The following is a 27,661-nucleotide window of genomic DNA, read 5'->3' as shown; positions in this document are numbered from 1 at the left end:
TGCTGCTCTGTCTGGAGATGACACTGTTTAATGGATGTAGTGGATTCTCCATAATTGATAGGAGCCTGCTGAGTGCCCGTTGCTCTGCTACGGATGTCAAACCGTCCAGCTCTATGCCAACAATAGAGCCTGCCTTCCTCACCAGTTTGTCCAGGCGTGAGGCATCCTTCTTCTTAATGCTGCCTCCCCAGCACACCACTGCGTAGAAGAGGGCACTCGCCACAACCATCTGATAGAACATCTGCAGCATCTTAACCTGGATAAGCTGGTTAGGAAAATGGATGGATGGGTGCAAATGTAATAACTGTTTGTACCTTCATTTATGTGTAATGTACTAACTGGTGGCGAAATGGTTTCTTCCATTCTTTATTTCAACAGCATTGAAGGAGAGTATGTTCCAGTGACAGGAGATGAGGTCACCTACAAGATTTGCTCCATTCCACCCAAACTCGAGAAGGTCCAAGCTGTTGAAGTAAAAATTACCCACCTTGCACCAGGTAGCAAGCATGAAACCTGGTCAGGCCATGTCATCAGCTCTTAAGGTTGGGGACTGATTGCCTCGATGAAGTACAGCTCAGTGAAGTCCTATTAACAAATATTCTTCTCCCATGATTTCATATTTTGCAGGAAATGGGTGCAAAACATTTTACTATCTCTTTTTATAAAAAGTTTTTTGTTTTGTTGTGAATGAATAGTTTTTTTGTTTTCTTCTGCCCAAGGGGATACAATAGTGTAAATTGAACCAAAAATGTAATAGGCATTTGTAATGTAACATTTACAAAAAAGTAAAAGAATGAAAAATAAAGAACAGAACTATTCTTTGGTGCCTTGAAATCCCTTGTGTGCATTTGACTTTTTGTGGAACGTGGTGCTAAATTTAAACTGTACGTGTTCTTTACATACTTTTATGGGAGTTTTAAACTTGTATGTGTTCTCATTTCAATAATGAAGCATTTATCAAAACAAATGTTCTCTTTGATAGAGGTGCCAATGATTATTCACATGCTTGTTTGTTGCATTGCACTTACTGCATTCCTTAGTGAACTTACTGTCCACTGTGCTGTAAATGATAAACGGTTACATTTTATCTTGTTGTATAATTCTTTATTTCCCCAAATAAGCCACTTTAATGAAAAAAACATTTCTCCATTGGTAACATTGCAGACTGTGGCCCGTAGGTGATTTGGCATCCACTTAAATGGCTAAATGCTGAAGGAGAAGTCCCCAGCACGTATTTACTTTGATCAGATGCTATCTGCACTTTTTGTGTCCTTGTTATTGTATATCATACTTTCCAGCAGGCAGGAAGGGTGTGCTGACACCAAAGGTACTATCTGTCCATAGTTGTGACTGTAACATTTGTCTTTTCATAAGTTGGAACCACTGCTTAGTTTGCGTTTAGAAAAAATATTTTCATTGCTTTAAAATTTACTGTGATTTTTTTTTTTTTGGTTAGATAATTGTCTCTTCATTTAATTAAATTACTTAACTCAGGTCTATCTGCATTGTCAGAAATGTCTAATAGTGTTGACTTTATTTCATGATAAAATTCGGAAAAATGCTCCATGTTGTCAAAGCTTTGCCGTTTCAGTTTGCATACGTTTTCAGCTTAGTTTATTTCACTCCCTTTTCAGAATTCTAAACCCTATTTGTTTTTCTTCCCCACTTGCTTTTAACCAGTTTAAACAGTATCTAGTTAAGGTGCAAGTAAAAAACAGCTAACCGTATGGACTTGTGTTGTGGTCTTTAAAAAGAACCAAATACTCTAATATATTACAAGAAAAAAAAACTGGGTTGAGGGACTCGTGGTGTTCTGAGATACTCAATCCACTAAACAAACATCCTAATAGAATTTTTTTTTTTTTTTTTGGCAAAAGGGAGAAGGAACATGCTCACGCTACCTAAAACAAGACATTTATATGCTGGATGGAATGAAAAGCTACAACCAAAAACAGAATTAGAAACTGCTAACATGCTATCAGGCATTCTTGCCGGGAACATGCACACTATGAATTTTACTTCCAAGGTTGGTCTTACTTTTTATTAACTGCTACCCTCGCTACAGACCTGGGAAGAAGGGCAGTTTTAGAATAGGATTTCAGGATTTAAAGCTCAACTGTAAATGGGTTGTGTCGCATGCTGAGGCACTAAAATATTACACAGGTGTGAAATAAATGAAGGAAATGCTTTCAGCCTTAATGTCAACATATTCTGAAAGCAGTGTGTCTGTACAGTGTATTTTAGCTTCTGCACAGTAATCCTGTCAGACACCCTCTTATCTATTATACTTTAAACGTCACACTACGCAAGCAAGATTTCTTCATCAACAGGGTAGAGTCTGTATTTCCTAAGTGGACTTGGCAAGTTTTTTTTAAACTATAAAGAAGGATGGACTCGCCTGCATTGTGTTAGAAATATTTTGTAATAAAGAATGTAAAAAATGTTTATTATAAATGCTTAAAAAAATTCAAGACAGTGATGTCAAATTATATAAAGTAATGATTCCTCTGCCCATTTGCTATCCCGAATACACGAAGGTCAGTTTTCCCCAAACAGCCTTTTCTACTTTCGACCTTGAGGACTTTTTTTTTTTTTTTTTTATATATATATATATATAAAATCCTTCACTTCCTAGCCTTTGTTCTCCATAGTGTACAGTTCCAAACATAATGTAAATATAACAGAAGTGTCCTGCTTGGTTTCTGCAACTGTCACAAACTGAAGTTTAAACCTTCGTGTACCCTAAGTAAACAATACACATCATAGAGCTGCTCTATAAATAACGGTTCATATTTCCAGGAGTAAAATGTTAAATAAATGTAACTTTCCTTCCCTTGAGAAAAGAACCTCTGCTACTGGTCCTATAAATACTTGATCTCCATTAATTTTAAAATTCTTCATTACAGCAGTAGGCACCTTAATGTGAGATAATTAATAGCAGTCCTAGTAGTAACAATGTCTTCAGCTGGTCAGTGGAAGAAGAGCTTTTCACATATCCGCTTGGTGTCTTCTGGAGATGTTACTTCATGGCCTATTGTTCGGCTGTCAGTATAAATTTCATAGTCATTTCCACCCTACATGAAGATAAACAGACATTATATTAGAGGAGAAGTGTGATGTTTGAAACACATAAACCTAAGGTCATGTCCCATTAGATGGCTTTTCCAGTGATTTTCATTCCCATCATCTTGAATTGGAGGCAGCTGATGGCGCACTCCCATAAGTCCAGTTGTGTAAGGTGACAAGGCCAGTGACTGGCCGTGACAAAATCAAATGGGTTTGATTTTTCCATTAGTCGTAGTGGCTGGCTTAGTGTGCATCAGAGCTGACAATCAATGAATGCTCATCTGGGATTACAGTCATATAATGCAGCAACAAGGACTAAGGAACGCCAGTGTTTTGGACCTCACAAATCGGAAGAAAAACTAGTATGTCTGATGTCTTGTGTTTTATGTATCGGTGGAAAAAGGCCATCTTAGAACCCTTGCTTCATCAGGCAGCCTGATATTGATTGTCAGAAAAGGATCAAGCAAGACTGTTCTGGAAAGTTGCCATGCAATCACGTAATTTGACATGCCCAGTGATTTTTCAGTGGTTTAAACTGACATGGTCCCATGACAAGATCAGTAACTGTAGTCGGTTAGTTTGATATGCCTAATGACTATAATGTGACATCAGCTAACTAGACCTATATAGTGATGAAAATAAGACCACAAACCATCCACTTATTTTGTTGTAGTCGGTACTTTAATAACAAAAATATGGTATAACAACTGTACGATGAAATCAAGTTTAAAAAAACCATAAGACAGGGTGATGTCAAACTGAAACAATCAAGTATCCTCTAGATGGTTTCAAGGTGTCCTGATACTTTTAAAAATACATCAAAACCCAAAGCAGATTAAATGTTCTAAAAAATGTACTTAGTTACTGAAAATAGTTTTAACTCCATTACAATAATAATAAACTGGATGCTCTACACAGTTTCTATCCATGCTTTGATTTTGTGAACTCGCTTACTCCAATACACGGTCATCATCACATTAACAATGCATTTTGTGTTTTTTCGTATAGTATTTTGGCAGTGCACATAATAGGGCATTTGTTGCTTATGTTTGTTAACGAACTTAACTGTGTAGAAACTTTGAACATCGAACAACAAGCGGCTTTCATCATCATCTAAAAATGATGTAATTATTCCACCATGTGACTACCCAGGCAGGTGCAAAAAACGCGAGCAATCAACATGCAGTTGACATCCTGCTTTAACTGCACCTCTATGAGTTCAAAGCAGCAAACCATACTACCAGATTATTAAAGTCAGCCACTGTGCAGTTCTGGGAGACTTTACAGCTGTGTCTCCACTCTAGTAAAATCCTGAATTTCAGTTACAAAAGCCCCAAAATGGAGAAAGCACAAAAGATAATGCAAGCAACTGGAAAGATGCAAATGCATATATAGATGCTAGTTTTGTGCAATTTGCAGACCCTCTTCTGGAAATCTCATACCTGCATTTTGTTGCTTGGATTTAAACTAACATGAAAGTACATATAACATCAATTAACAGGGAAGAAAAACAATTTCAGTATTTACCGGCTTGGTTTTGTCTCCAAAAAAATGAATCTTCTCAAATGCATCCTTCTCTAAAATGCCAAGGCAATATCTCTTGTCCCAGCCTTCTGGGAACACATCAAAACTTATCTGGCCACCTAGGAAACATGTACATTACAAGAAACAGTTAAGATGAATGCATCTTAAAGGATACAAATAAAATGAAGCTTAACTGTGAAGTATTGTTTTTTCATCTGTTCTTCACCTACCCCTGAAAACTGACTACTCGACTGGTTTTGGTCAAAAGTAGGTTTGTAGATAGGCAGGGAGAGGGGAAAAAATGGCCAGCAAGGTATTTGTCGTAAGTTCTTGATTTATCATGGGGAAGTCACAGAGAGACCCCACCTCACCTATGGTATCCACAATTTTTACCCTATACCTGTTACTCGGTGTGCCCATTGCCGCCTCTGACTATGATTATATAAATCAAGGCTACGAAAAATCAATGGAAAAGTAAAATTATATGACAAAGCCTTTACTCAGAGACCACAACTACAGTATAGAAAAATGCTGCTGGGAAGTTTGAAAAGGCACAAATATCAGGACTAATCTAACCTAGCCAATTGTGGCCCTAACACAAAGAGCCACCAGCTCACTGTGCAATGCAAAAATGACGTCCACCTGAGCGCCAGCCATACTGGGTGTCTAGCCTTCAACATGAAGTGTTGCTATCCATCCAGATTGTAACTGGGGTAAATGCCACATCCATATGTAATTGTTTTGCTTCAGCATTAGGCATATATGTATGCCACATCCATATGTAATTGTTTTGCTTCAGCATTAGGCATATATTAGTACATAAGAGCTTTTATGCTTAGGATTTCTACTGAGTAAATAAAATGTTGTACGTATTTGCCTGCTTGATTATTGTGTACTTTGTTTGCTATCTGAGTACATTAACAATAAATGACACATGCAGTCAACCCTGGTTTGGTCTATGAAAGATATTACAGCCTGTCACATGACAAACAGATAAATGGGAAGTAACACCTCCATGACAGAACAATTGTGAGTAATAAATTCCCTTCTGTTAAAATGAATTGTCAATTTGTAAAGGCTGCTTCAGGTTTCTATATTTCCTTAAATATGCCACTTGCTTGCCTTCACCCTACACTTAAAGCATTATGAAAGTGTTGTAAAATGTGAATATGACTTACAGTAGGCCTTACAGTAACAAGCATGTGTGGGAGCTTGCTCACAAATGTTCAGAAGCTCTCTTCAGCATGCAAGCGCTCTGAAGTAATCAGGGAGTACCAGCTGATACGAATGTGGAGCAAGCTAAAAGTAAAAATGTCCCCAGTCAGCCAAGCAGACTAGTAATAAGTACATCCTCTGAGGGAGTGAAGCTGAGGTCAACCTATGAATCATTGCTCCAGGGACAGACTTCATCTGAGTAATAACAAGGTCGATGAACCGAGTGAGATTTAAAGCGTGACGTCTCCAAATGAGAAATAAGCAGTGAAGCACGTTCATTTTGCTGCTAGAAAAGATGCAGCTGCCACAGTTGGATCTGCAGTGGGCTTACCTATGGAAAAGACGAGACCTCTCCCAGCAAACTCTTTCTGAAGAGCTGATACAAACTTTTCACGAATGTGTTTTTGCTGCAAAAAAGAAAGAAAATGGGTTGAGTAAATTGCATTTAAAATCTTTGATTACTTTTTTTAAGCTATATCCACCAATGAAAGCTGACTGAATGACAGGCTTGTTTGTTTTATTTGTAGCTTTATTTTTTTAATGACCAGAATTTACTAATCAATATTTTGCTTTTTATTTTTATTTTCTTCCTACTGAATTGTGTAATCATTCTAGTTGCTTTTTGCGCTTTGCCAATTACAAAATTGCCAGGTTTGTCCCTTTTTAATTAACTTTGTAGTGGTTTGGAGAAGGGGTATTGAGATCTAGTGGGATTTATGATAATGGTGGGCCTTGTTAGATCATTAAAACAATTCTATTGAGAACAGACCACTGAGCCCAACATAACATCAAGTGTCCATGGTTCTTTGCGTGAGGGCTTTAAGGATAAATACTCACTTTGTCAAGTTCAAAAAACTCCATCCTTTCTTCTTGACTGCAGTTTCTCCCCACTGGAGACACATTCAGCATGCCATTACGGAATTCGATAAAAGTGCCCCTGTGGAGAAATAAACATCAAAAGTCATTATACAAATAACTCATTTAAGAAAGGGAAATAATGCACAAAGAAATACAAGTTACTTGATCCAGCATCACTGCCAGGTATTCTGCACTTCTATTCTGAAATTTGCTTACAGTAATTTGGGTTTGTGGTCTTGCAGGGCCAGACATGATTCTCAAATGTGGACAACCTGTTAAATGTGTAGTGAAAAGCAATGAAATGTGTTGCTATAAAGGCTACACCCACGGGGCTTCATCATAAAAACATGCCCCCAATTTCTCCTGTCCTTATATTTTAAAGCCCTGGGGTTTCAGGGACAGAGCAAAAGAAACTGAAAAAAGACGATGCTGAGAGAAAATAAAAAGATAAAATTGCTGTTATCCATTCATGGAGCTCAGTAGCACAAGGTAGCTGAAACTTATTAATTAATTTGCATATATTGTAATGAGCACTGCGACAATGCAGACAGACACACACACAGATCACCACAGCTACTTGGCACCAAGCGTTTGAAAATTTTGTCTGCTATGATATCTGTCTGTCATTTTTGACTATTACATAACTAAATAATATAACAACAGTGCAATAGAGTTTAGGTAAGCTTTGTGGCCTGGGTATATAGTATGTGTTAAAATGCAGCGGCTGTATTGTGGCAGGGCTTTTTTGCATTTCCAAATAGGCAATCATTTTAACTTCATTAAATTATTTGTGTAGACCTAACAGTCAGAAGGTGGATGTTGTGCAGTCTTGTCAGGCCCACATCAAACAGTCTCGCACACTTAGATTCATTCTGAAGCTAGAAGCTGTAGGCATCAGATTTAACCTACAAAACTGGATCTCTGGGTGGTTAACCAGCAGGAGACTAACGGTACAGATAAGAGAATGCTCTGCATGGAGCAAGTCATCAGCAGAGTCTCTTGGGGTCTGTCCTTGGACCGTTATTTTTATGGTCGATATTTATGACATTGATTCTGGTACAGTTAGGAAACTTGCCAAATTCACAGATGACACAAAAACTGGACACTGAGGAGGCAGCTAAAAGAATTCAAAATGACCTGGACAAGCTTCAGAACTGGGTGAACACCTGGAAAATACAGTTTAATGTAGAAAAGTGCCACACGTGGGCAAAAGGAATGTCAATTATAAATACAAGATGGGAGACACAGAGCTACAGGCAAGGCTCTCTGAAAAGGATTTGGGAGTATATGTGGACACAACGTTTTAGTTGACTAAGCAATGCACAGAAGAAAGGGTGTTGTACCGTGTTAGCCATTATGAATGTAGTGCAATCTCTGTTCACCATTTTCTGTCAGGTCTTAGTCCTTATGGATGTCTCTTGGGTCTTCTCCAGACTTTATCAAAAGCTGTTTTGTCATATTCATGATACAGAGGCCCAAACTGTATCCAGTAGTCTGGCTGTGGCCTGTCTAGAGGAGGTGTACACATGAGCCCACGCTCTTGTGAGGATGTCAGTCTTCTGCAGTTATATGCAATCAACATTACATCTTGCCTGAAGAAGGGGCCTGAGTTGCCTCAAAAGCTTGCATATTGTAATCTTTTTAGTTAGCCAATAAAAGGTGTCATTTTACTTGACTTCTCACTACAAAAGGCAAATAAAATGTTAGGTTATATCATAAAACTGGTGAATTTAAGTCAAGGGATGTTATGTTCAAACTATATAATGCACTTGTAAGACTGAATCTGGAGTACTGGGTGCAGTTCTGGTCAACCTGGTACAAGAAAGACAAAGCAGAACTTAAAACTGTACAGAGTAGAGCAGCCAAGTGCATCCCAGAACTTAAGGATGAGTTCTACTGTGACAGACTTGGAGAATTAATCTGGTTTAGTCTCAAGCATTGGAGACTGCATGGGGACCTAATCTAGGTATTTAAAATCCTCAAAGGCATTGATAAAGTAGATCCAGCAACATTCTTTCAACTTAAGGGTGAATCACAAACTCGAGTACTGAAATGTGCATCTCCTATGCTATCAGCTTTCTTAATGGCAGTCCTTTTGTGGGAGTGTGACACATCATTTACCTCAAATGCATATTTTGCAGTTTACATTTTTCATGAATATAGCCGCCAATTCTTTCAAGCTTATGTCGATGTCTACACTGTTGTCATAACACTGAGTACACACAAGGCAGCTGTGACATGTTTACCACTCATCCATTGAGGTCTTCAATTGTCACAGAAAGGTTTTTTCTTGCATCAGGTTATGTTTATTTTTAATGTGCTCTCTACACATGCAACACATTTACAGTGATCCCTCGCTATATCGCGCTTCGTCTTTCGCGGCTTCACTCCATCGCGGATTTTAAATGTAAGCATATGTGAATATATATCGCGGATTTTTCACTGCTTCGCGGATGTCTGCGGTCTACAGTACGTGTGCTTCCTCAGTTGATTTGCCCATTTGAATTCAAACAAGGGACGCTATTGACGGATGGCTGAGAAGCTACCCAATCAGAGCCTTCGGTTAAGTTCCTGTGTGCTGCTGATTGGCTCAGCGACGGAGTGCTTCATTAACCAGGAAGTCTAATCTCACTCATTCATCATTAACGCACGTTACTGCTACTGCTGCAGGAGCCGTGTCCAAGTACCAACAGAAGATGCAAATGATTGCAGAAAAGGTAAAAGTTTTGGATATGTTGAAGGAAGGAAACAGCTACACCACTGCAGGACACCATTACAGCATCAATGAGTCCACGATTCTTTTTATTTAAAAAGGAGGAAAAGCATATAAGATCTACGGCCGCAGTGTCCTTTAACCGGGGCGCAAAACGAGTTGCAAGTGGACGTGATAAGGCAGTAGTCTGGATGGAATCTGCTTTAGGGATTTGGATTGAAGAGTGATGGAAGAAGAACAACGGCGGTGCTAAACAGTCGCCTGAAGAGGCTCCTTTAGAAGAGCTGTAACGCTATCCTTTGTAGTGCAGTAAAATTAAACTCATCGTTATCGGACAAGTCGTCGTGTCATTGTTGGTGAGTAACCATAATTAATTATTTACGTACAGTACTTATTACATGTACATAGTTTAGTGTCACTGTACACACATTTTACTGTATACAATTTTTCTTGCATTGTACGTATTTATTGCTGGTGGCCTGTCTGTCGTAATGGCTGTAACATATTTGATATCGGAGACGCTCGATATCTTTAAAATAATATTTAGGTTTTACTGTATGTAAACTGTGTTTACATACATAATTTCAATGAATCTTACCTAATATCTAAGAGAATACAAAGGGTTTATGCTGTTTAATTGTGCGTGAAATGTTTATAATAGTGTGGGAGAGTTAATAAGGGCTTAAAATATATAAAAATAACCATATAAACATGTGGTTTCTACTTCGCGGATTTTCTTATTTCGCGGGTGGCTCTGGAACGCAACCCCCGCGATGGAGGAGGGATTACTGTATATGTTTAGCTGGATTTAATTAGGAGAATTTTTGACCGTAGATGGTTCGTCGTAATCATAAGCGGCCAGGCTAGGTCAACAAGAGCACTGCTGCTCTTTGCAGTTCTCCACCTCTGTCCCTACTTTGAGAACCCAGCCACTTTCCTGAGGCACTGGATTGGTTTAGAAATGTGACACTCAGTGAGCCGTCTAATTGTTCCCATCCACTTTTAAGCAAAACTCACTCATGGTTGCCTCCAGACGTATATATTGTATGTGTAGCTTCAATGAAACTAGAGGTGTCACAGCAGATACCCCAATTAAGAGTTGGACATAAACAGCCTCCACTGTTGCTCTGAATTGCCTTGGTTTGCACTGAAGGATGTGCTGCTTTTTCTTTACCCTTGAAGTAGGACCTCCCAATTATTTGTAAACGGTTACCATGAGCATCTTACCTCTTCCTGGGAAGCTTAATCTGTGCCATGTAATTCAGACAGTAGTTTATAAACTCCTGAAGTAGGTCTTCCCCAAGGTGAGCCTGGATATTCTACAGGAGGCAAAAGAAACAAAAAAGTTTACATAACACCGACATCACCATGCATGACAGTTCAAAGTGCTCATCAGTTACAGATTATCAGGTTACATCTCCTCACTCCTGGAGTCCTGTCAAGTGAAGCGAGTCACTCAGTGAGTCAGCCAGGCAGATTAAACCTTCAGCGTTGTGCTTTACAGTCATTATGATGATCTCTGTTTGCAAATGTTTCTTGCAATATTGATGCTCAGCTTCCATTTTAGTGCCTCGCCTATATGCTCCTCCAGTTATTCTCAGAAAATTTGATTTATGAGTACATAGAAAACAGAAAGCTGGCATGCAAGAATCATAAATCTGAAAGAAATGTATTTACAAGCAAGTCATCTAGCAAGCAAAATCAAATTATAAACTCAGTCTGGTTGACAAAGTGTGTCATAAAAGCCAAGGTTTCCTTTTTCATCCACTGACTAAGCAGTTGTGTTATGTTAACTGTGACAAGTTTATTCTGCAATCAAGGCCTCAGGAAGTGTGGCTCAAAAGCAACTTCTTGCACAAGGCAGCCCAGAGCTCCTTGAGCCCTTATCCGGTCACTGTGTTCATTCTTCACGTTCTCCCCGTGTCTGCATCGGTTTTCATTGTAAGAGGGATTGAGACTGTAACATTAAATTATGATAAAGACAAACAAGTTTCAGGGCTGCAGCTATCGATTGTTTACGCAAACGAGAATTCTATTGATGATTCCATCAATTAAATCGGGTAATGCTTTATTAAAGAGCAAATGTAAATATACATAAAAAAAATGTTAGGTTTCTTAAAATGAACAGCTTATTGAGTTCCTTTTAGAAAAATCTATATTTTTATTGCATAAATTGCGTACAAAAATTACCCGTCAAAACTAAATTAACTTAGGTACCATATTATGATCTGGGCTTTTTAAGGCCTGAAATGCAAAAACCACCAAAAAACAATAATTTCAAAGTACTTTAAAAGAAGGTATATATACACAACCTAAAACTAAGCCATAAATTATTATTAATAATAATATATAAAAACTGCCTTTAAGTTGTGCAAGTTAACTTTTCAGAACTACGGTTTCAACCTATCCACAGGTCAGGCATAACACAAGCCTTGAGCGTCTTCTTGGATGGCTTTGTGACATTTGTATGAGGCTGGACCTGGGGTGCGTGTGACTAACATAAAACAACATGAAAAAAGCTCAGGCTTTCACGAAGTGACTGCAGCATTTTACTGTCTAACTTAGGGACATCATAACTAACCACCATATTGATTTAAGTTTTTAATTAGTCATTACATATAGCCATAATTAAAAAGTACATTCTTTACGAGCCTTCATCTCAACTAGAAATTATATTGCCTTACATTAAATGCTAACGTTATCTTACGTCAGGTCCAGTTTGTGGACTGGATGTTTTCTGTGGAGATGCTGGAGCATTGATGTTGTGCTATTGTGGTCGGCTAATTATTTTATTTTTTTACAATGTACGCACATAACGCATTGTATCTGGTTTTTGATTTTTTTTTTTCATCTTAAAATGATCCGAAACCTTGGACACTTTGCCGTTTTCTCTGGCCCATCTCTTTGCTCTTTGCTATTTTCTCCAACTTTGTCCATTTTGCAGTCCACAACATCAAATCACGTCACATACTGTATCCACAGCATTGAGCGACAGTAAAAATTATCTGTGCGAAACACATTGAGCTCACCAACCTGTAGTTATATGGATTAAATGAAGCTTCATTTTTAGTAATGGAGCTGCTTAAGTTTCTTAAGGAATCATTTCAGCCGTAACTAGTTGGCAACCTCACAGTGGGAGAAGGATCAGTGAATGAGGACATGTGCATGTGTGAGGATGAAGCCAGCTTTGTTTCCACAGCTGCCACGATACAATCCACCTTTGGATTCACAGAATGAGAGAACGAATGAGCAAGTTGTGCAGAAAACTGGGCATGGCTATTCCAGGCTTGGTGAAGGTAATGAGTCTGGGAAAATCCAGAATGTCTGTAAGGGAATGCTGTTAAGTAGTATAGTGAACACTGAACCTGACCAGTCAGAGCTGTAGTTTTGGACCGTGCAGGGTCACTGTAAATGTAGAATAAAATGGCAGTCCATCACAAAGAATCCCTGTTCTCCTATATGTAGACACTTGTTTCTTGGGTTAACTTCTGCACTCACAAAAACTCTATTCCAGTTGTAAAACTGGTGGCATTGTGGTGTGGTATGTGAAAGAAGATAACTATTACTTCTGGACGTCCTGGTGTTTGAATCTCATTTCTGATATATGCCTTTGTGGTTCTTACATGTTCTCCTTTTGCCTGCATGGGTTTATCTTTGCCAATTTTGTTTTCTTCGCACACCCCAAAGATGCACACATTAGGGTAACAGTTAGCTATAAATGATCTCTGAGGGTGTGGGAACCGACATACACTCCTGCCTTGTGTCTGAAGCTTCTTAGATAGGTTCCAGCAAAACCACAAATTGAAACAAGTGAATTTTTTCCCCCATGTATCCTCCTCCCTGAGGTTAATGTTTCTATAAATTACAAATACCTTTTTTATTTTTCTGCCATTGCCAACCCATGTCTTCCACACTAATCTCCCTAGCATGTGCAGCATAGTCAATAGACATCAGCCGATGTGAGGCTCCAATTGTGTCAGCACCCAGCCAGTTTCAAGCACGATGACTATCCCACCATTTTTACACAAACATTTATTTTAAATCACAGTGTCAATTTACTAACCTGCACAGAGAGCAGTTTACCATCTTTATAAGCCACTAGGCCATTTTCGGCAAACACGTATTCCACTTTGTCCACCACTAATAACAGGGGAGAAAAAAAATGGAAAGATAATGCACATGAATATTAGTTCTTTTGTTGCCTTTTTGTTGCTTCATTTCAATAGCAAAGAATGAGCAAAATTCCAATTTGTGACTGAGCATGACTTGTTACCAGATCCTGTTACCTCTTTTAAGGTGGGAGAGGGGAAAAAATGGCATACGCATTAACTAACAGAGAAAGAAGGAGGAGAATGTGGAAACAGGCAAAGTGAGATCTGCAGCAACATCCATCTATTTTCTATCTTGCTTATAATTCACCTTATGAGTGGTGAGCCCACATGGCAACTCCATGCGGCTTTCTGGACAGTCTGAGCTATGTGGGTTAAGCAGACGTTCCCCAGCAAACTGTTCAATGCAATGTTCTCGAGATTTGACAGCTTTCCTGATAGATAGATAGATAGATAGATTAGATAGATAGATAGATAGATAGATAGATAGATAGATAGATAGATAGATAGATAGATAGATAGATAGATAGATAGATACTTCATCAACAAACTGCACTAGGAGATGTTCTCTTTGATTTTAAAACTATCATGACGGTCATTTATGGATTGTTCTTTTTCTGTCCCTGGTCCCCCAAAACCAATTCATCATGCGTAAATCTGTCCAGAGTGCCCATTGTCACATGACATTGCTTCACAATTGGCTGTGGTTTTGCAGACCGTGGTGGTAAGACGGGAGCTAAGACCTCAGGTTTCAATTGGTCGGTCTGTCTGTCTAGATCCCAAAATAAGCCTCCAGGACTCATTTTCTGGAAAAAGTGAAAGAGCAATATGAGACATCTTGGAGAAGAAGAGCCGTTTCTTCTGATTAGGTGGAACGTAATTAATAAATGAATTACGTTTATACAGGTATAGTGATTTTCTAACCTATTCAAAGCGGTTTATATAGACAATGTCTAGCATCAACCTTGTGCCAGTACAATCTCCAAACATTAGCTATTAGGTGGTCACGGGGTAACACAGATATCCTGTGGCCAATTTAACACCTAACTCATTTTTAAAAGCTCATCTATGACTATGACCTCAGTTTTATGCCTCATCTGAAGAATGGTACCATTTTTTATAGTGTCCCTATCACTGCACTGGGGCATTAAGATCTACTCTGCCCACAGCATAATCGATCCCTGCTGGCTTCACCAGCACCTCTTTCATGCTGTAACCCAAGCTTTCCTGGTTGTTCAACCATCCAAGTACCACAACCATGACCACCACCAAGGTAAGTGGAATGAAAGTAATTCCATCCATCCATTTTCCAACCCGCTGACTCCGAACACTGGGTCACGGGGGTCTGCTGGAGCCAATCCCAGCCATAATTATGAAAGTAATTATTTACGATAATAAGAAAACCAGCATGATTACCACTAAATCCATGTGAACACAGGGTGTGCAAACCACCTTCAGACAAACGGTGCCCAGGCTTGGAATCCTGGTGAGGTGGCAGTGCTCTGTGGCTGTTTGGTCTGTCCAGCGCCTCGAGGCATTATATAATCCATTACTTCATATGTCTCTCCTGGTGACTCAATCAGCTTTAAGTGCAGCACATCAGCCTGTCCAAGGAAAAGCTGCTTCTTCTTCTACATGAATTCTTATTCCATTTCACGGATTCTCTTGAGCCCTTGTTACTCAGTGTTTGTATCTGTGACCCATACAGCTGTCTTTAACTAAAGACCTAATTTTATACTGCAGTTCAGTGATGTTAGCAAAGTCAACCAGGGTCTACAGATAAGCACTGCAGCTGCTGATCATCAAGTACTCCATCGTCCGCTCTCATTGTGTTCAGATGACTTGATAACCAGCTTCTCTCTCCCCCACATTAGGCTCCCAGGTCCTGCTTTTTCCAGTCTATTTTTGACTCCTTTTCCTCCTCCACTTCCCTGCCTGGTGAGGCTGAACTGACTTGACATTTTATTTCCACTCCCTGTCTGGTTTCTTTTTGGAACCTTTACAATTAACTCCCTCCACTTTTCCAGTGCTCCTTTATAATGAATCTCATAATACGGTTTGAACAGTAGAAGTCGCTTTCATTGACCCAACTGTTCTCTATGCTTTTCTTAAAACCTCCACAAGGCATCAGAGACTGGAAGCAGCAATATGAAGAGCTGCTTGTTAAAAGGTTTGGGATGGCAGTCCACATCACCTTGGAACTGAACAGAGATTGAGGCACTTTGAGGTAGGTGTGCCTCTGTGCTGCCATTTTAAAGACCAAATAATAAACCAAAGTTCTTTTGGAAAACTTTAGAAGGAACTTTAAAGTAAAATGGCTGGAGTCACAAGTCATATAACTGCCTAAGACTAACATCTGCATAGGCCACAGACAGACCACTGGATGCATTTTGGGCCTCTGCATCAGCTTCTGATAAAGTCTGGAGAAGACCAAAGAGACATCCATAAGGAATAACACCTGAGAGAAAATGGTGAACATAGAAATCCACTTGTTACAACAGGAATTCCCAACAGTGGAAGGATGTTTACCATGGTAGATTTTCTATTCAAACAAGAAATAACAGCAAGTTACATTGACTGATGACTCTAAGCTGGTCCCATATAGGTGTACCCTAAAAAGGACTGGCGTCCAATTCAGGGATGATCCTTACCGTTTGCTCAAACTTTCCAAATTGGCTTCTGTCCAGTCTGTGAAATATTCTCTGGTAATTAGGAAGTAGCGTTACTGCTCTAAAGCTGTCTAAACATGGAAATCTTACTCAGTTACTATGGAACATACAATAAACTAAATGTGCATGATAACATTCTCCACGATATTCATATCTGAAGTCGAATCATATCATACAATATTCAAATATAATAAATGAACTTTGATGCTTTGTATGCAATGGTAAAATGGCTGTTTCCTCATTCAGGTTGAGGTATTGTGAACCAATCTGCTACAGCACCAGGCAGAGCTACAGCTTTCTTTAGTTAAATGTACAAAATGCAGAAGAAAGCCATCTCAAGGCTAAAGTGGGCTAAAATAACAAAGAAATGCCTCAACGACGACTTTTCCCTGAAGTCATAATTGAGCACACTATAGCGAGCACTAAGGTGGCACACAGTGCCTAACAGTTCAGCCCCTCTTACAATTTTGATTTACAGGCCCTTCAGAGGTCTAGAGGGTTAGTTGGTGGTTCCTCACCACCCCCCATGGATGTCTGTATTTATCACTTTCCTCCTACCACTTCCAACCCTAAACTTGATTAAGTAGGTTCAGGAAATGGATGAAGGCTGTGCAGCCGATCATTCTTCTTCTTTATTTACAGTGGGGCAAAAAAGTATTTAGTCAGCCACCAGTTGTGCAAGTTCTCCCACTTAAAAAGATGAGAGAGGCCTGTAATTTTCATCATAGGTGTACCTCAACTATGAGAGACAAAATGAGAAAAAAAAAATCCAGAAAATCACATTGTCTGATTTTTAAAGAATTTATTTGCAAATTATGGTGGAAAATAAGTTATTTGGTCATCTACAAACAAGCAAGATTTCTGGCTCTCACAGACCTGTAACTTCTGTAAGAGGCTCCTCTGTCCTCCACTCGTCACCTGTATTAATGGCACCTGTTTGAATTCGTTATCAATATAAAAGACACCTGTCCATAACCTCAAACAGTCACACTCCAAACTCCACTATGGCCAAGACCAAAGAGCTGTCAAAGTACACCAGAGACAAAATTGTAGACCTGCACCAGGCTGGGAAGACTGAATCTGCAATAGGTAAGCAGCTTGGTGTGAAGAAATCAACTGTGGGAGCAATTATTAGAAAATGGAAGACATACAAGACCACTGATAATCTCCCTCGATCTGGGGCTCCACGCAAGATCTCACCCCGTGGGGTCAAAATGATCACAAGAACGGTGAGCAAAAATCCCAGAACCACACGGGGGGACCTAGTGAATGACCTGCAGAGAGCTGGGACCAAAGTAACAAAGGCTACCATCAGTAACACACTACGCCGCCAGGGACTCAAATCCTGCAGTGCCAGACGTGGCCCCCTGCTTAAGCCAGTATATGTGCAGGCCCATCTGAAGTTTGCTAGAGAGCATTTGGATGATCCAGAAGAGGATTGGGAGAATGTCATATGGTCAGATGAAACCAAAATAGCACTTTTTAGTAAAAACTCTACTCGTCGTGTTTGAAGGAGAAAGAATGCCGAGTTGCATCCAAAGAACACCATAGCTACTGTAAAGCATGGGGGTGGAAACATCACGCTTTGGGGCTGTTTTTCTGCAAAGGGACCAGGACAGCTGATCCGTGTAAAGGAAAGAATGAATGGGGCCATGTATCGTCAGATTTTGAGTGAAAACCTCCTTCCATCAGCAAGGGCATTGAAGATGAAACGTGGCTGGGTCTTTCAGCATGACAATGATCCCAAACACACCGCCCGGGTAACAAAGGAGTGGCTTCGTAAGAAGCATTTCAAGGTCCTGGAGTGGCCTAGCCAGTCTCCAGATCTCAACCCCATAGAAAATCTTTGGAGGTAGTTGAAAGTCCGTGTTGCCCAGCGACAGCCCTAAAACATCACTGCTCTAGAAGAGATCTGCATGGAGGAATGGGCCAAAATACCAGCAACAGTGTGTGAAAACCTTGTGAAGACTTACAGAAAACGTTTGACCTTTGTCATTGCCAACAAAGGGTATGTAGCAAAGTATTGAGATGAACTTTTGTTATTGACCAAATACTTTTTTTCCACCATAATTTGCAAATAAATTCTTCAAAAATCAGACAATGTGATTTTCTGGATTTATTTTTTCTCATTTTGTCTCTCATAGTTGAGGTATACCTATGATGAAAATTACAGGCCTCTCTCATCTTTTTAAGTAATACATTAATAATAATACATTTTATTTATATAGCGCCTTTCCCATGCTCAAGGCATTAAGTGGGAGAACTTGCACAATTGGTGGCTGACTAAATACTTTTTTGCCCCACTGTATTTGTCACATACATAGGTATACAGGACAACACGCAGTGAAATGCATCTTTTTTGCATGCCCCTTGGGGTCAGAGCGCAGGGTCAGCCATTGTACAGCGCCCCTGGAGCAATTGAAGGTTAAGGGCCTTGCTCAAGGGCCCAGCAGAGTAGCATCTCTTTTGGCAGTGACGGTGATTCAAACTGGCAACCTTCAGGATGCCAGCACTGATCCTTAGCCTCAGAGCCACCATGAGGAAGGACGTCAGTTGCTAGCTCTATTAATACGATTCTCCAAAAAATAAAAATGACAGCAGATATGCACCAGTGTGCCAACAAGGTCTATATTAATAAAACATACCATTTTCTCCAAGCTGCTCTTTGATTTTTTCCAAGTCTGATCCACCCACAACTCCAACCTTCACTTTCTGTCTTAACCTCTGAAGAAATTCTTCCATTTCAGGGGTGGCTTTCTGTCAGGAGAGAACAGATGGTAGAAAACAATCAAATTGGACACAAAAAATTCCTTTGCGCACAAAAGTGTACTATCAGCATATCGGCATGCTTTTCATAGAGCGACTCTTTTGGACACATTATTAGGGAAATGACTTCAGTTTAACATTCAATACCATCATCCCTCAGAACCTGACCAGAAATGTGAAACGACTCGGCTTCAGTGCTTCCCTTTGTAACTGGTTTTGGACATTTTGGTAGGAAGACCACACACAGCCCACATTGGGAGTAACATCTCCAGGACCATAATGCTGAACACCAAAGACTCCTATGCTCAGCCCACTTCTGTTCATCGTACTAACTCATGACTGCACTGCGATGTACAGCTCCATCGGCATCATCAAGTTTGTGATGACATGATGGTAGTGAGACTGATCAGTAATGATGATGAGACAAAGTACACAATGGAAGTGGAACAGCTGGTAGACTGGTGCAAGTGCATCAACTGGTCTCACAATGTTTACAAAATACAAGATGATCGTGGACTTGAGGAAGAACCACCCTGCCCACATTCCACTTTTCATCAACAGTCCTGTGACAGAGCGAGTGAAAAAGCACCAAATACCTTGATGTGCACGTGACATGGTCTAGCAATACCTCCTCCTAGACCAAGAAAGCACAGCAGCGACTCGCCTTTCTGTGCCATCTGAAGAGGACAAGCCTTCTATCTCATTCCTTGTGGGCACCACTGGAAGTGTCCTGACCAACCACATCACAGTCTGGTATGGGAACTGAAATACATCGGATTGCAAATCCATACAGCAGATAGTGCACACTTGGACTGCTCTCCCTTCTGTCACAGACAGGCTCACAAAGCACTGCATCCATGAGGCCTCCAGCATTTTGGGGGATAAGTCCAACCCACCCTTCCACAATCTTTTTTTTTTTTAAAACGAGCTTTCATCTGGCAGAAGGTATTGGAGTCTGTGGACCAACAATGCCAGACTGAACAACAGCTTCATCCCAGAGGGCAGTCACTTTTCGAAACACAACATCACCTCCTTGCGTGTGCACCCTTATCTAATTGCTCTTCTGTTCTGTGTTCCTTGTCCATTATACATCTCCTATCATCACCAATTGCAGTTGGCCAACATAATGTCGATTTGTACGGATGTTGTTTCTTGTTCTACATTCCCTTCTACTGTAAAAACACCCACCCTCTGTACTGTTATATTGTAGTATTCATTGCCTGAATTATGCACTGTGGCCCTGGGAAACGTAACTTCCTACCACTGTATAATGTACCAAAGTATATGTATAGGTGATAGGACAACAAAGCCCACCTGACCCAACTTAAAATCGTATTCATTGAGCAACCACGTCAAGTAGAAAAACAATGGAAAACATCAAACTAAGGCACACTAATAACCAGTGTTTACAGTCATATGAAAAAGTTTGGGAACCCCTCTCAGCCTGCATAATAATTGACTCTCCTTTCAACAAAAAAGATAACAGTGGTATGTCTTTCATTTCCTTGGCACATCTGAGTACTGCGGTGTTTTCTGAACTAAGATTTTTAGAGACACAGTATTTAGTTGTATGAAATTAAATGTGAAAAAACTGGCTGTGCACAAATGTGGGTCCCCTTGTCATTGTGCTGATTTGAATGCCTGTCACTGCTCAATGCTGACTACTTGGTTGGATGAGCTCATCAAGCCTTGAACTTCATAGACAGGTGTGTCCATCATGAGATATAAAGGTATTTAAGGTGGTCCATTACAAGTTGTGCTTCCCTTTGACTCTCCTCTGAAGAGGGACAGCATGGGATCCTCAAAGCAACTCTCAAAAGTTCTGAAAACAAAGATTGTTGAGTCCCCTGGTTTAGGGGAAGGCTACACAAAGCCATCTCAGAGGTTTAAACTGTCAGTTTCAACTGTAAGGAATGTGATCAGGAAATGGAAGGCCACAGGCACAGTTGCTGTTAAACCCAGCAGGTCTGGCAGGCCAAGAAAAATACAAGAGCGGCATATGGGCAGGATTGTGAGAATGGTTACAGACAACCCACAGATCACCTCCAAAGACCTGCAAGAACATCTTGCTGCAGATTTTGTATCTACATCGTTCTACACTTCAGCGCAATGTGCACAAAGAACATCTGTATGGAAGGGTGATGAGAAAGAAGCCCTTTCTGCACTCACGCCACAAACAGAGTCGCTTGTTGTATGCCAATGCTCATTTAGACAAGCCAGATTAATTTTGGAACAAAGTGCTTTTGACTGATGAGACAAAAAATTGAGTTATTTGGTCAGAACAAAAAGTGCTTTACATGGCGGAAGAAGAACACCACATTCCAAGAAAAATACCTGCTACCTACTGTCACATTTGGTGGAGGTTCCATCATGCTGTGGGGCTGTGTGGCTAGTTCAGGGACTGGGGACCTTGTTAAAGTCGAGGGTCGGATGAATTCAACCCAAAATCAACAAATTCTTCAGGATAATGTTCAAACATCAGTCACAAAGTTGAAGTTACACAGGGGTTGGATATTCCAACAAGACAATGACCCAAAACACAGTTGGAAATCTACAAAGGCATTCATGCAGAGGGAGAAGTACAATGTTCTGGAATGGCCGTCACAGCACAGTCCCCTGACTTGAATATCATTGAAAATCTATGGGATGATTTGAAGCAGGTTGTCCATGCTTCCACATTCCACCGGGTTTTCCACTTTATATAATTTTAGAAATGTATTTTTTTTTTTTGTTAACACTTGTTGAATCTTGCAACAATTGGTGTTGCAATTCGGATACACAGTCTAAATTTTTAATCAACTATATGCATATGTTCTGATAAAGTAAGAAAAATGATATACGAGGCCATGAGCTTTCAATGATGGATATGGTGGAGGGGTGTCGAACTCCAGGCCTGGAGGGCCGCAGTGGCTTCACATTTTCATTCTGACCGCTTTCCTAATCAGTGACCAGTTTTCACTACTAATTAATTTCATTGCCCTTCAATTTAGTAGCCCTGTTTCTAAGGATTTGGTCCTCTGAATTGATTCCTTTCTTCATTAAATGACAGCCAAACAGAAATGAGATGTGAAACGAGCCAACAGATGACCAGCTAAATTGGGTCTTCAAACTTCAACCAGTTTCTTACTGAGAAGCCGATTCTTCCTGTTAATTAAACCCGTTATTTAATTCCTTGGCACGTTGCTGCTCTCATTCTGCCACAGCAGACATTTCCAAAACTGTTGATTTTCTGTTTTTTCTAAGAAAGCCTTCAAGATGTTTTGGTGACCTGAGAGATCAACTTTACCGAGACCTTCACCTTTCTTTATTTTCAGATATTGTGTGACGGGCACAGGTGAGCTGGTCACGTGGCAGCTTGTTTTGTGTCTCAGTATTGTTTGGTTGCTAGTTAAGGAACAAGAAACAACTAAGGGGCCTGAGTCACGTCAATTAAAACAAAGGAAAAAGAAGTTAATTAGCAGCCAAAACTGGTCACTAATGAAGAAGATGGTTAGAATGAAAAGCTGCAGCCACAGTTTGACATCCTTGATCTACAGTGCATCTGGAAAGTATTCACAGCACGTCACTTTTTCCACATTTTGTTATGTTACAGCCTTATTCCAAAATGGATTAAATTCATTTTTTTCCTCAGAATTCTACACACAATACCCCATAATGACAACGTGAAAAAAGTTTACTTGAGGTTTTTGCAAATTTATTAAAAACTAGCAAAATACCCGCGCTTCGCAGCGGAGAAGTAGTGTGTTAAAGAGGTTATGAAAAAAAAAGGAAACATTTTAAAAATAACGTAACATGATTGTCAATGTAATTGTGTTGTCATTGTTATGAGTGTTGCTGTGTTTTATATATATAAAATACACACACACATATAAACATATATATACATATACATATACACATATATATACATATCTACATATATATATATATATCTACATATATATATACATATATATACATATATATATATATATATATATATACACACATCCACATATCAATATATATATATATATATATATATATATATATATATATATATATACACATATATACACACACACACGCTTTATGGGTGATGATTGTTTTACTCTTTTTATGTTTATTTTATTTAATTGTAGAATCAACTCCTATCTGCGCACACCAGGGCGGCCGTGGGCGGATGCGTATGGTGTATTCACTCCATGTTATCGTGCATTGCGCTGTCAGTGGTATTTTGATAAAAGAATTTGAACAACATATAAGAAGCGTATAAATTATTAAACAGTAAAACATTAACATTTAAGAAGTAAAGTTACATTAAGTACTACTGCAGTGCCTTCGGGTATACCTCATTTTTTGTTTGCCCATTACATGCTTAAATGTATACATTTTTTGGTGCACCTACTGGAGAACACGCGACATATAACCGAGCGTGGGAGAAGCATGGATTTTAAACACGCATTGAGTTCATCTGCTGGTCTCCCTCGTGGAATAACTGGTAATGTTTGACTAAAATCTACAGTGAGTAAAACGACATTACCTCCTATTTTTTTTTTACGATCTCTGAGATCTTGCTTTTTTCGGTTCAAGGCTTCATAAGCTCTTTTATGTTGTATGGTGTACTTATCCCAAACCATCATCTCTGAATGTTGCAAGACTTTCGCCTTGTATGTAGATTGGGGTAATTACATTCATTGCATTCCTAGTCTGAATCACAATCTGATTGTATGGGTGGTTACCTGGCACTGTAGGGTTGCCACCCGTCCTTTAAAATACGGAATCGTGCCGCGTTTGAGAATGAAATTGCGCGTCCCGTTTTGAATCAATACTGGACGGGATTTATCCCGTATTTTTTTTATCATTTTTTTTTCCAAAGCAGCGTCTCATGCAAATCATCCCACACACATTTTATGAAGATGCCTCCTTTCCTAGTTTTGATTGGGTAATACTTGATGTCATCGTTAGTTTGATTGGTGTTTTTAACTGTCCAGTGAGGAGGGTGTGTCTTTTAAGTACAGTCTGCAAAGTGTTGGCACTGAGATGTGGCGTCAGCGCCAGAGTTGAAGCCCCTAACGTTGCGGTCAGCAAGTCGGCTAACATCCGCCATGTGCCGTCTTTCAGTTGCGAGAAGCAGATCATAGAATGGTTGAAACTGTTGCCCCTAACGTTGCGCCACGGCGTGTGGTTCGTTTACACCTCGTGTCTTCTCATTAAACTTTTATCTCGCGAATATGTTATTGCAATCCGCAGCGGGAGCGTTTCTATAAACTTAATTTAAACTTACGTTTTACACCGTGCTTTGTTTCCCTTATGAACATGCTTGTATGCTTAACTCGCTCCGTTCTCAATTGTTTAATTAATTTTTTGCTCTTCGCTGTTTGCGGCTGTTCCTCCATTTCCCCCTACTTCGTTCTTTTATCTCGCGAATATGTTATTGCAATCCTTAACGGGAGCGTTTCAATAAACTGATTGAAAATAGTTTTGCATTTACCTTTTTAGTAAAAGGCGAGCTTTTAAGCCTGAGAAATCACCCCGTAAATGCACACGTTTAATTGGACATGTGTTAATATGTATGGTTACACAGTATTAGAAGACAGTGAACAACGTCAGTTACCTTTGTTCCCGCGTTTGATAAAAGGTGAGCTTTTAAGCCTGAGAAATCACCCCGTAAATGCACACGTTTAATTGCACATGTGTTAATATGTATGCTTACAAAGTATTAAAAGACAGTCAAAAATTAACGTCATTTACCTTCGTTCCCGCGTGCGACTCGTGCTGTAAATGTCTTCCTTGTTTTTAGTTCACGTGATTACGTAGGAGGCATGATGACGCGATACGTGACTCCGCCTCCTCCATTACAGTGTATGGACAAAAAATATGTTCCAGTTATGACCATTACGCTTTGAATTTCTAAATGAAACCTGCCTAACTTTTGTAAGTAAGCTGTAAGGAATGAGCCTGCCAAATTTCAGCCTTCCACCTACACGGGAAGTTGGAGAATTAGTGATGAGTGAGTCAGTCAGTCAGTGAGGGCTTTGCCTTTTATTATTATAGATAAAAAAACTGAGAAATCCCATGTACATAAGTATTCACAGCCTTTGCTCAATTCTTTGTTGATGCACCTTTGGCAGCAATTACAGCCTCAAGTCTTGTTGAATATGATGCCACAAGCTTGGCACACCTATCCTTGGCCAGTTTCGCCCATTCCTCTTTGCAGCACCTCTCAAGCTCCATCAGGTTGGATGGGAAGCGTCGGTGCACAGCCATTTTAAGATCTCTCCAGAGATGTTCAATCAGATTCAAGTCTGGGCTCTGGCTGGGCCACTCAAGGACATTCACAGAGTTGTCCTGAAGCCACTCCTTTGATATCTTGGCTGTGTGCTTAGGGTCGTTGTCCTGCTGAAAGATGAACCGTCGCCCCAGTCTGAGGTCAAGAGCGCACTGGAGCAGGTTTTCATCCAGGATGTCTCTGTATATTGCTGCAGTCATCTTTCCCTTTATCCTGACTAGTCTCCCAGTCCCTGCCACTGGAAAACATCCCCACAGCATGATGCTGCCACCACCATGCTTCACTGTAGGGATGGTGCCTGGTTTCCTCCAAACGTGATGCCTGGCATTCACACCAAAGAGTTCAATCTTTGTCTAATCAGACCAGAGAATTTTCTTTCTCATGGTCTGGGAGTCCTTCAGGTGCCTTTTGGCAAACTCCAGGCAGGCTGCCATGTGCCTTTTACTAAGGAGTGGCTTCCGTCTGGCCACTCTACCATACAGGCCTGATTGGTGGATTGCTGCAGAGATGGTTGTCCTTCTGGAAGGTTCTCCTCTCTCCACAAAGGACCTCTGGAGCTCTGACAGAGTGACCATCGGGTTCTTGGTCACCTCCCTGACTAAGGCCCTTCCCCCCCGATCACTCAGTTTAGATGGCTGGCCAGCTCTAGGAAGAGTCCTGGTGGTTTCGAACTTCTTCCACTTACAGATGATGGAGGCCACTGTGCTCATTGGGACCTTCAAAGCAGCAGAAATTTTTCTGTAACCTTCCCCACATCTGTGCCTTGAGACAATCCTGTCTCGGAGGTCTACAGACAATTCCTTTGACTTCATGCTTGGTTTGTGCTCTGACATGAACTGTCAACTGTGGGACCTTCTATAGACAGGTGTGTGCCTTTCCAAATCATGTCCAGTCAACTGAATTTACCACAGGTGGACTCCAATGAAGCTGCAGAAACATCTCAAGGATGATCAGGGGAAACAGGATGCACCTGAGCGCAATTTCGAGCTTCATGGCAAAGGCTGTGAATACTTATATACATGTGCTTTCTCAGTTTTTTTATTTTTAATAAATTTGCAAAAATCTCAAGTAAACTTTTTTCACATTGTCATTATGGGGTGTTGTGTGTAGAATTCTGAGGAAAAAAATTAATTTAATCCATTTTGGAATAAGGCTGTAACATAACAAAATGGGGAAAAACTGATGCGCTGTGAATACTTTCTGGATGCACTGTATGTGATGGGTACTTATTTGAAAAGAGTAAAAGCAGGGGGAAAAGAATACTTTTTTGTACTACTTGAAAAATGTAAAATTAGGCTAATTACTCGTTAGTATTTCACATTCTTTTACTTGGTGTCGACACTTTTAGAACATCTCGAAGCTCATTCCAGCACCTCTGTAAACAAGAATAACATTCAAAGGGCACTTTTTGGCAAAAACGTTACTGAGTTTTACAACTTATTCTGCTGTCACACATATGTGTATAGCATAAACATTTCTACAAATCATTTATTTTTAGGGGTTGAACATGAATATGGAGTGAATTAAGGATGATGTTATTGCTTGTTAAATCAAAGTAGCAGAAAACGGCCGAAAATGAGGTCGAGTTTAAAGCTTTGCAAGACATCATTTAAAGACATGCACAAAAGTTTGGCATCTGAAAAACTCGTTACTTCATACTGAGAGAAAAGAACAAATCGGCTGATGCAATTAAAGTGAAATATTCGTTGGACTGAACTTACTAGTTTATAAGAAAAAAATAACGTGACCACCGGAGGGCGCTCAAAGACATTCTTATTACTATCGAAACAGCGCCACCAAAGTAAAAGCATTAACTGAAGAAATGTGACAAACGCAAACCAGGATGGAACCAGCTGTCATTTGTTGACGGAAAATGTCAACTCGAATACAAATGTCTCCAGTAACAATTAAAGTTTTCATTCAGCCATACCAACTCCTTACAATGCGCTTAGGATACAACTGTAATAATATAAAGCCGACATACAAACAGAAGCAAAAAGGAAAAGTGAAATCTCGACAGTGCATACATAATGCCATCCTATTCGCAGCTGCAAATGCACTCCTTCCGTAATTATTTTAAAGGTTCTCGAACTGCCTACCTGTCGAGCAGCTGTCAGCGTGCCATCAACATCAAACAAGCACAAGGTTTTTGCATCCACAGCCGACACCGACATTTTTATTGCACTTGGAACCAACACTAGATAAAGATTAAGTTGCTTTCATTCAATTGACAAGACTGTCGTTCAACTCGAACTATACCATCGGTCCCCGCATGCACCACGTCAGTGTAAACTGCATGCTGGGATTTGTAGTGTGTTCTAAGCCGCGGCGTCCAGTCGACGTCTAAATATTCTCTGCAGTTAACTGACTACAATATCCAGAGGATATTGCGACTACAGAAGATGCACTTCATGCATTAAAACATAAAAATGATTTGTTAAAGAAATACGTTTACATTTTTTCTTAATTC

The 27,661-nt window shown here is 40.0% G+C and overlaps 3 protein-coding genes across 4 annotated transcripts in view; 2 read left to right on the top strand and 1 right to left on the bottom strand.

Annotated features, from left to right (window-relative positions):
* carhsp1 (calcium regulated heat stable protein 1) overlaps window positions 1–834 on the top strand; it is a 61,198-nt gene extending 60,364 nt beyond the window's left edge. For both annotated transcript variants that reach the window (XM_028814358.2, XM_028814359.2), the window contains one exon: window positions 379–834. In XM_028814358.2, coding sequence (XP_028670191.1) covers window positions 379–541 — 163 coding nt within the window. In that variant the 3' untranslated portion in view covers window positions 542–834. The remainder of the gene's footprint in view (window positions 1–378) is intronic.
* An 842-nt stretch (window positions 835–1,676) lies between these two features.
* The window catches only part of tmem186 (transmembrane protein 186), a 35,082-nt gene continuing 9,097 nt past the window's right edge, over window positions 1,677–27,661 (top strand). Inside the window, exon 1 of the mRNA XM_051933441.1 lies at window positions 1,677–2,026. Coding sequence (XP_051789401.1) covers window positions 1,889–2,026 — 138 coding nt within the window. The 5' untranslated portion in view covers window positions 1,677–1,888. The remainder of the gene's footprint in view (window positions 2,027–27,661) is intronic.
* On the bottom strand, window positions 2,559–27,456 carry pmm2 (phosphomannomutase 2). The gene is made up of 8 exons (XM_028814356.2): window positions 27,291–27,456; window positions 18,800–18,911; window positions 13,440–13,516; window positions 10,604–10,695; window positions 6,643–6,742; window positions 6,137–6,212; window positions 4,594–4,709; window positions 2,559–3,074 (listed from the first exon to the last, which is right to left on the bottom strand). Exons 1-8 carry the CDS (start codon window positions 27,363–27,365, stop codon window positions 2,970–2,972), a joined length of 753 nt encoding a protein of 250 aa, XP_028670189.2. The 5' UTR covers window positions 27,366–27,456; the 3' UTR covers window positions 2,559–2,969.

The sequence above is a fragment of the Erpetoichthys calabaricus genome, chromosome 11 (assembly GCF_900747795.2).
Source record: "Erpetoichthys calabaricus chromosome 11, fErpCal1.3, whole genome shotgun sequence".
In the NCBI taxonomy this organism is placed as follows: Eukaryota; Metazoa; Chordata; class Cladistia; order Polypteriformes; family Polypteridae; genus Erpetoichthys; species Erpetoichthys calabaricus.
This window is presented reverse-complemented; position numbering and strand designations above follow the sequence as displayed.

Bases quoted from the DNA above. Each gene is read 5' to 3' on its own strand.
- pmm2 (XM_028814356.2), bottom strand. From the start codon at position 27,365: ATGTCGGTGTCGGCTGTGGATGCAAAAACCTTGTGCTTGTTTGATGTT. The intron at 6,213-6,642 runs GTGAGTATTTAT...TCTTTTTTGCAG, and splicing joins AGTTTTTTGAACTTGACAAA to CAAAAACACATTCGTGAAAA. The intron at 3,075-4,593 runs GTAAATACTGAA...ATCTTCATGTAG, and splicing joins TTGGAGACAAAACCAAGCCG to GGTGGAAATGACTATGAAAT.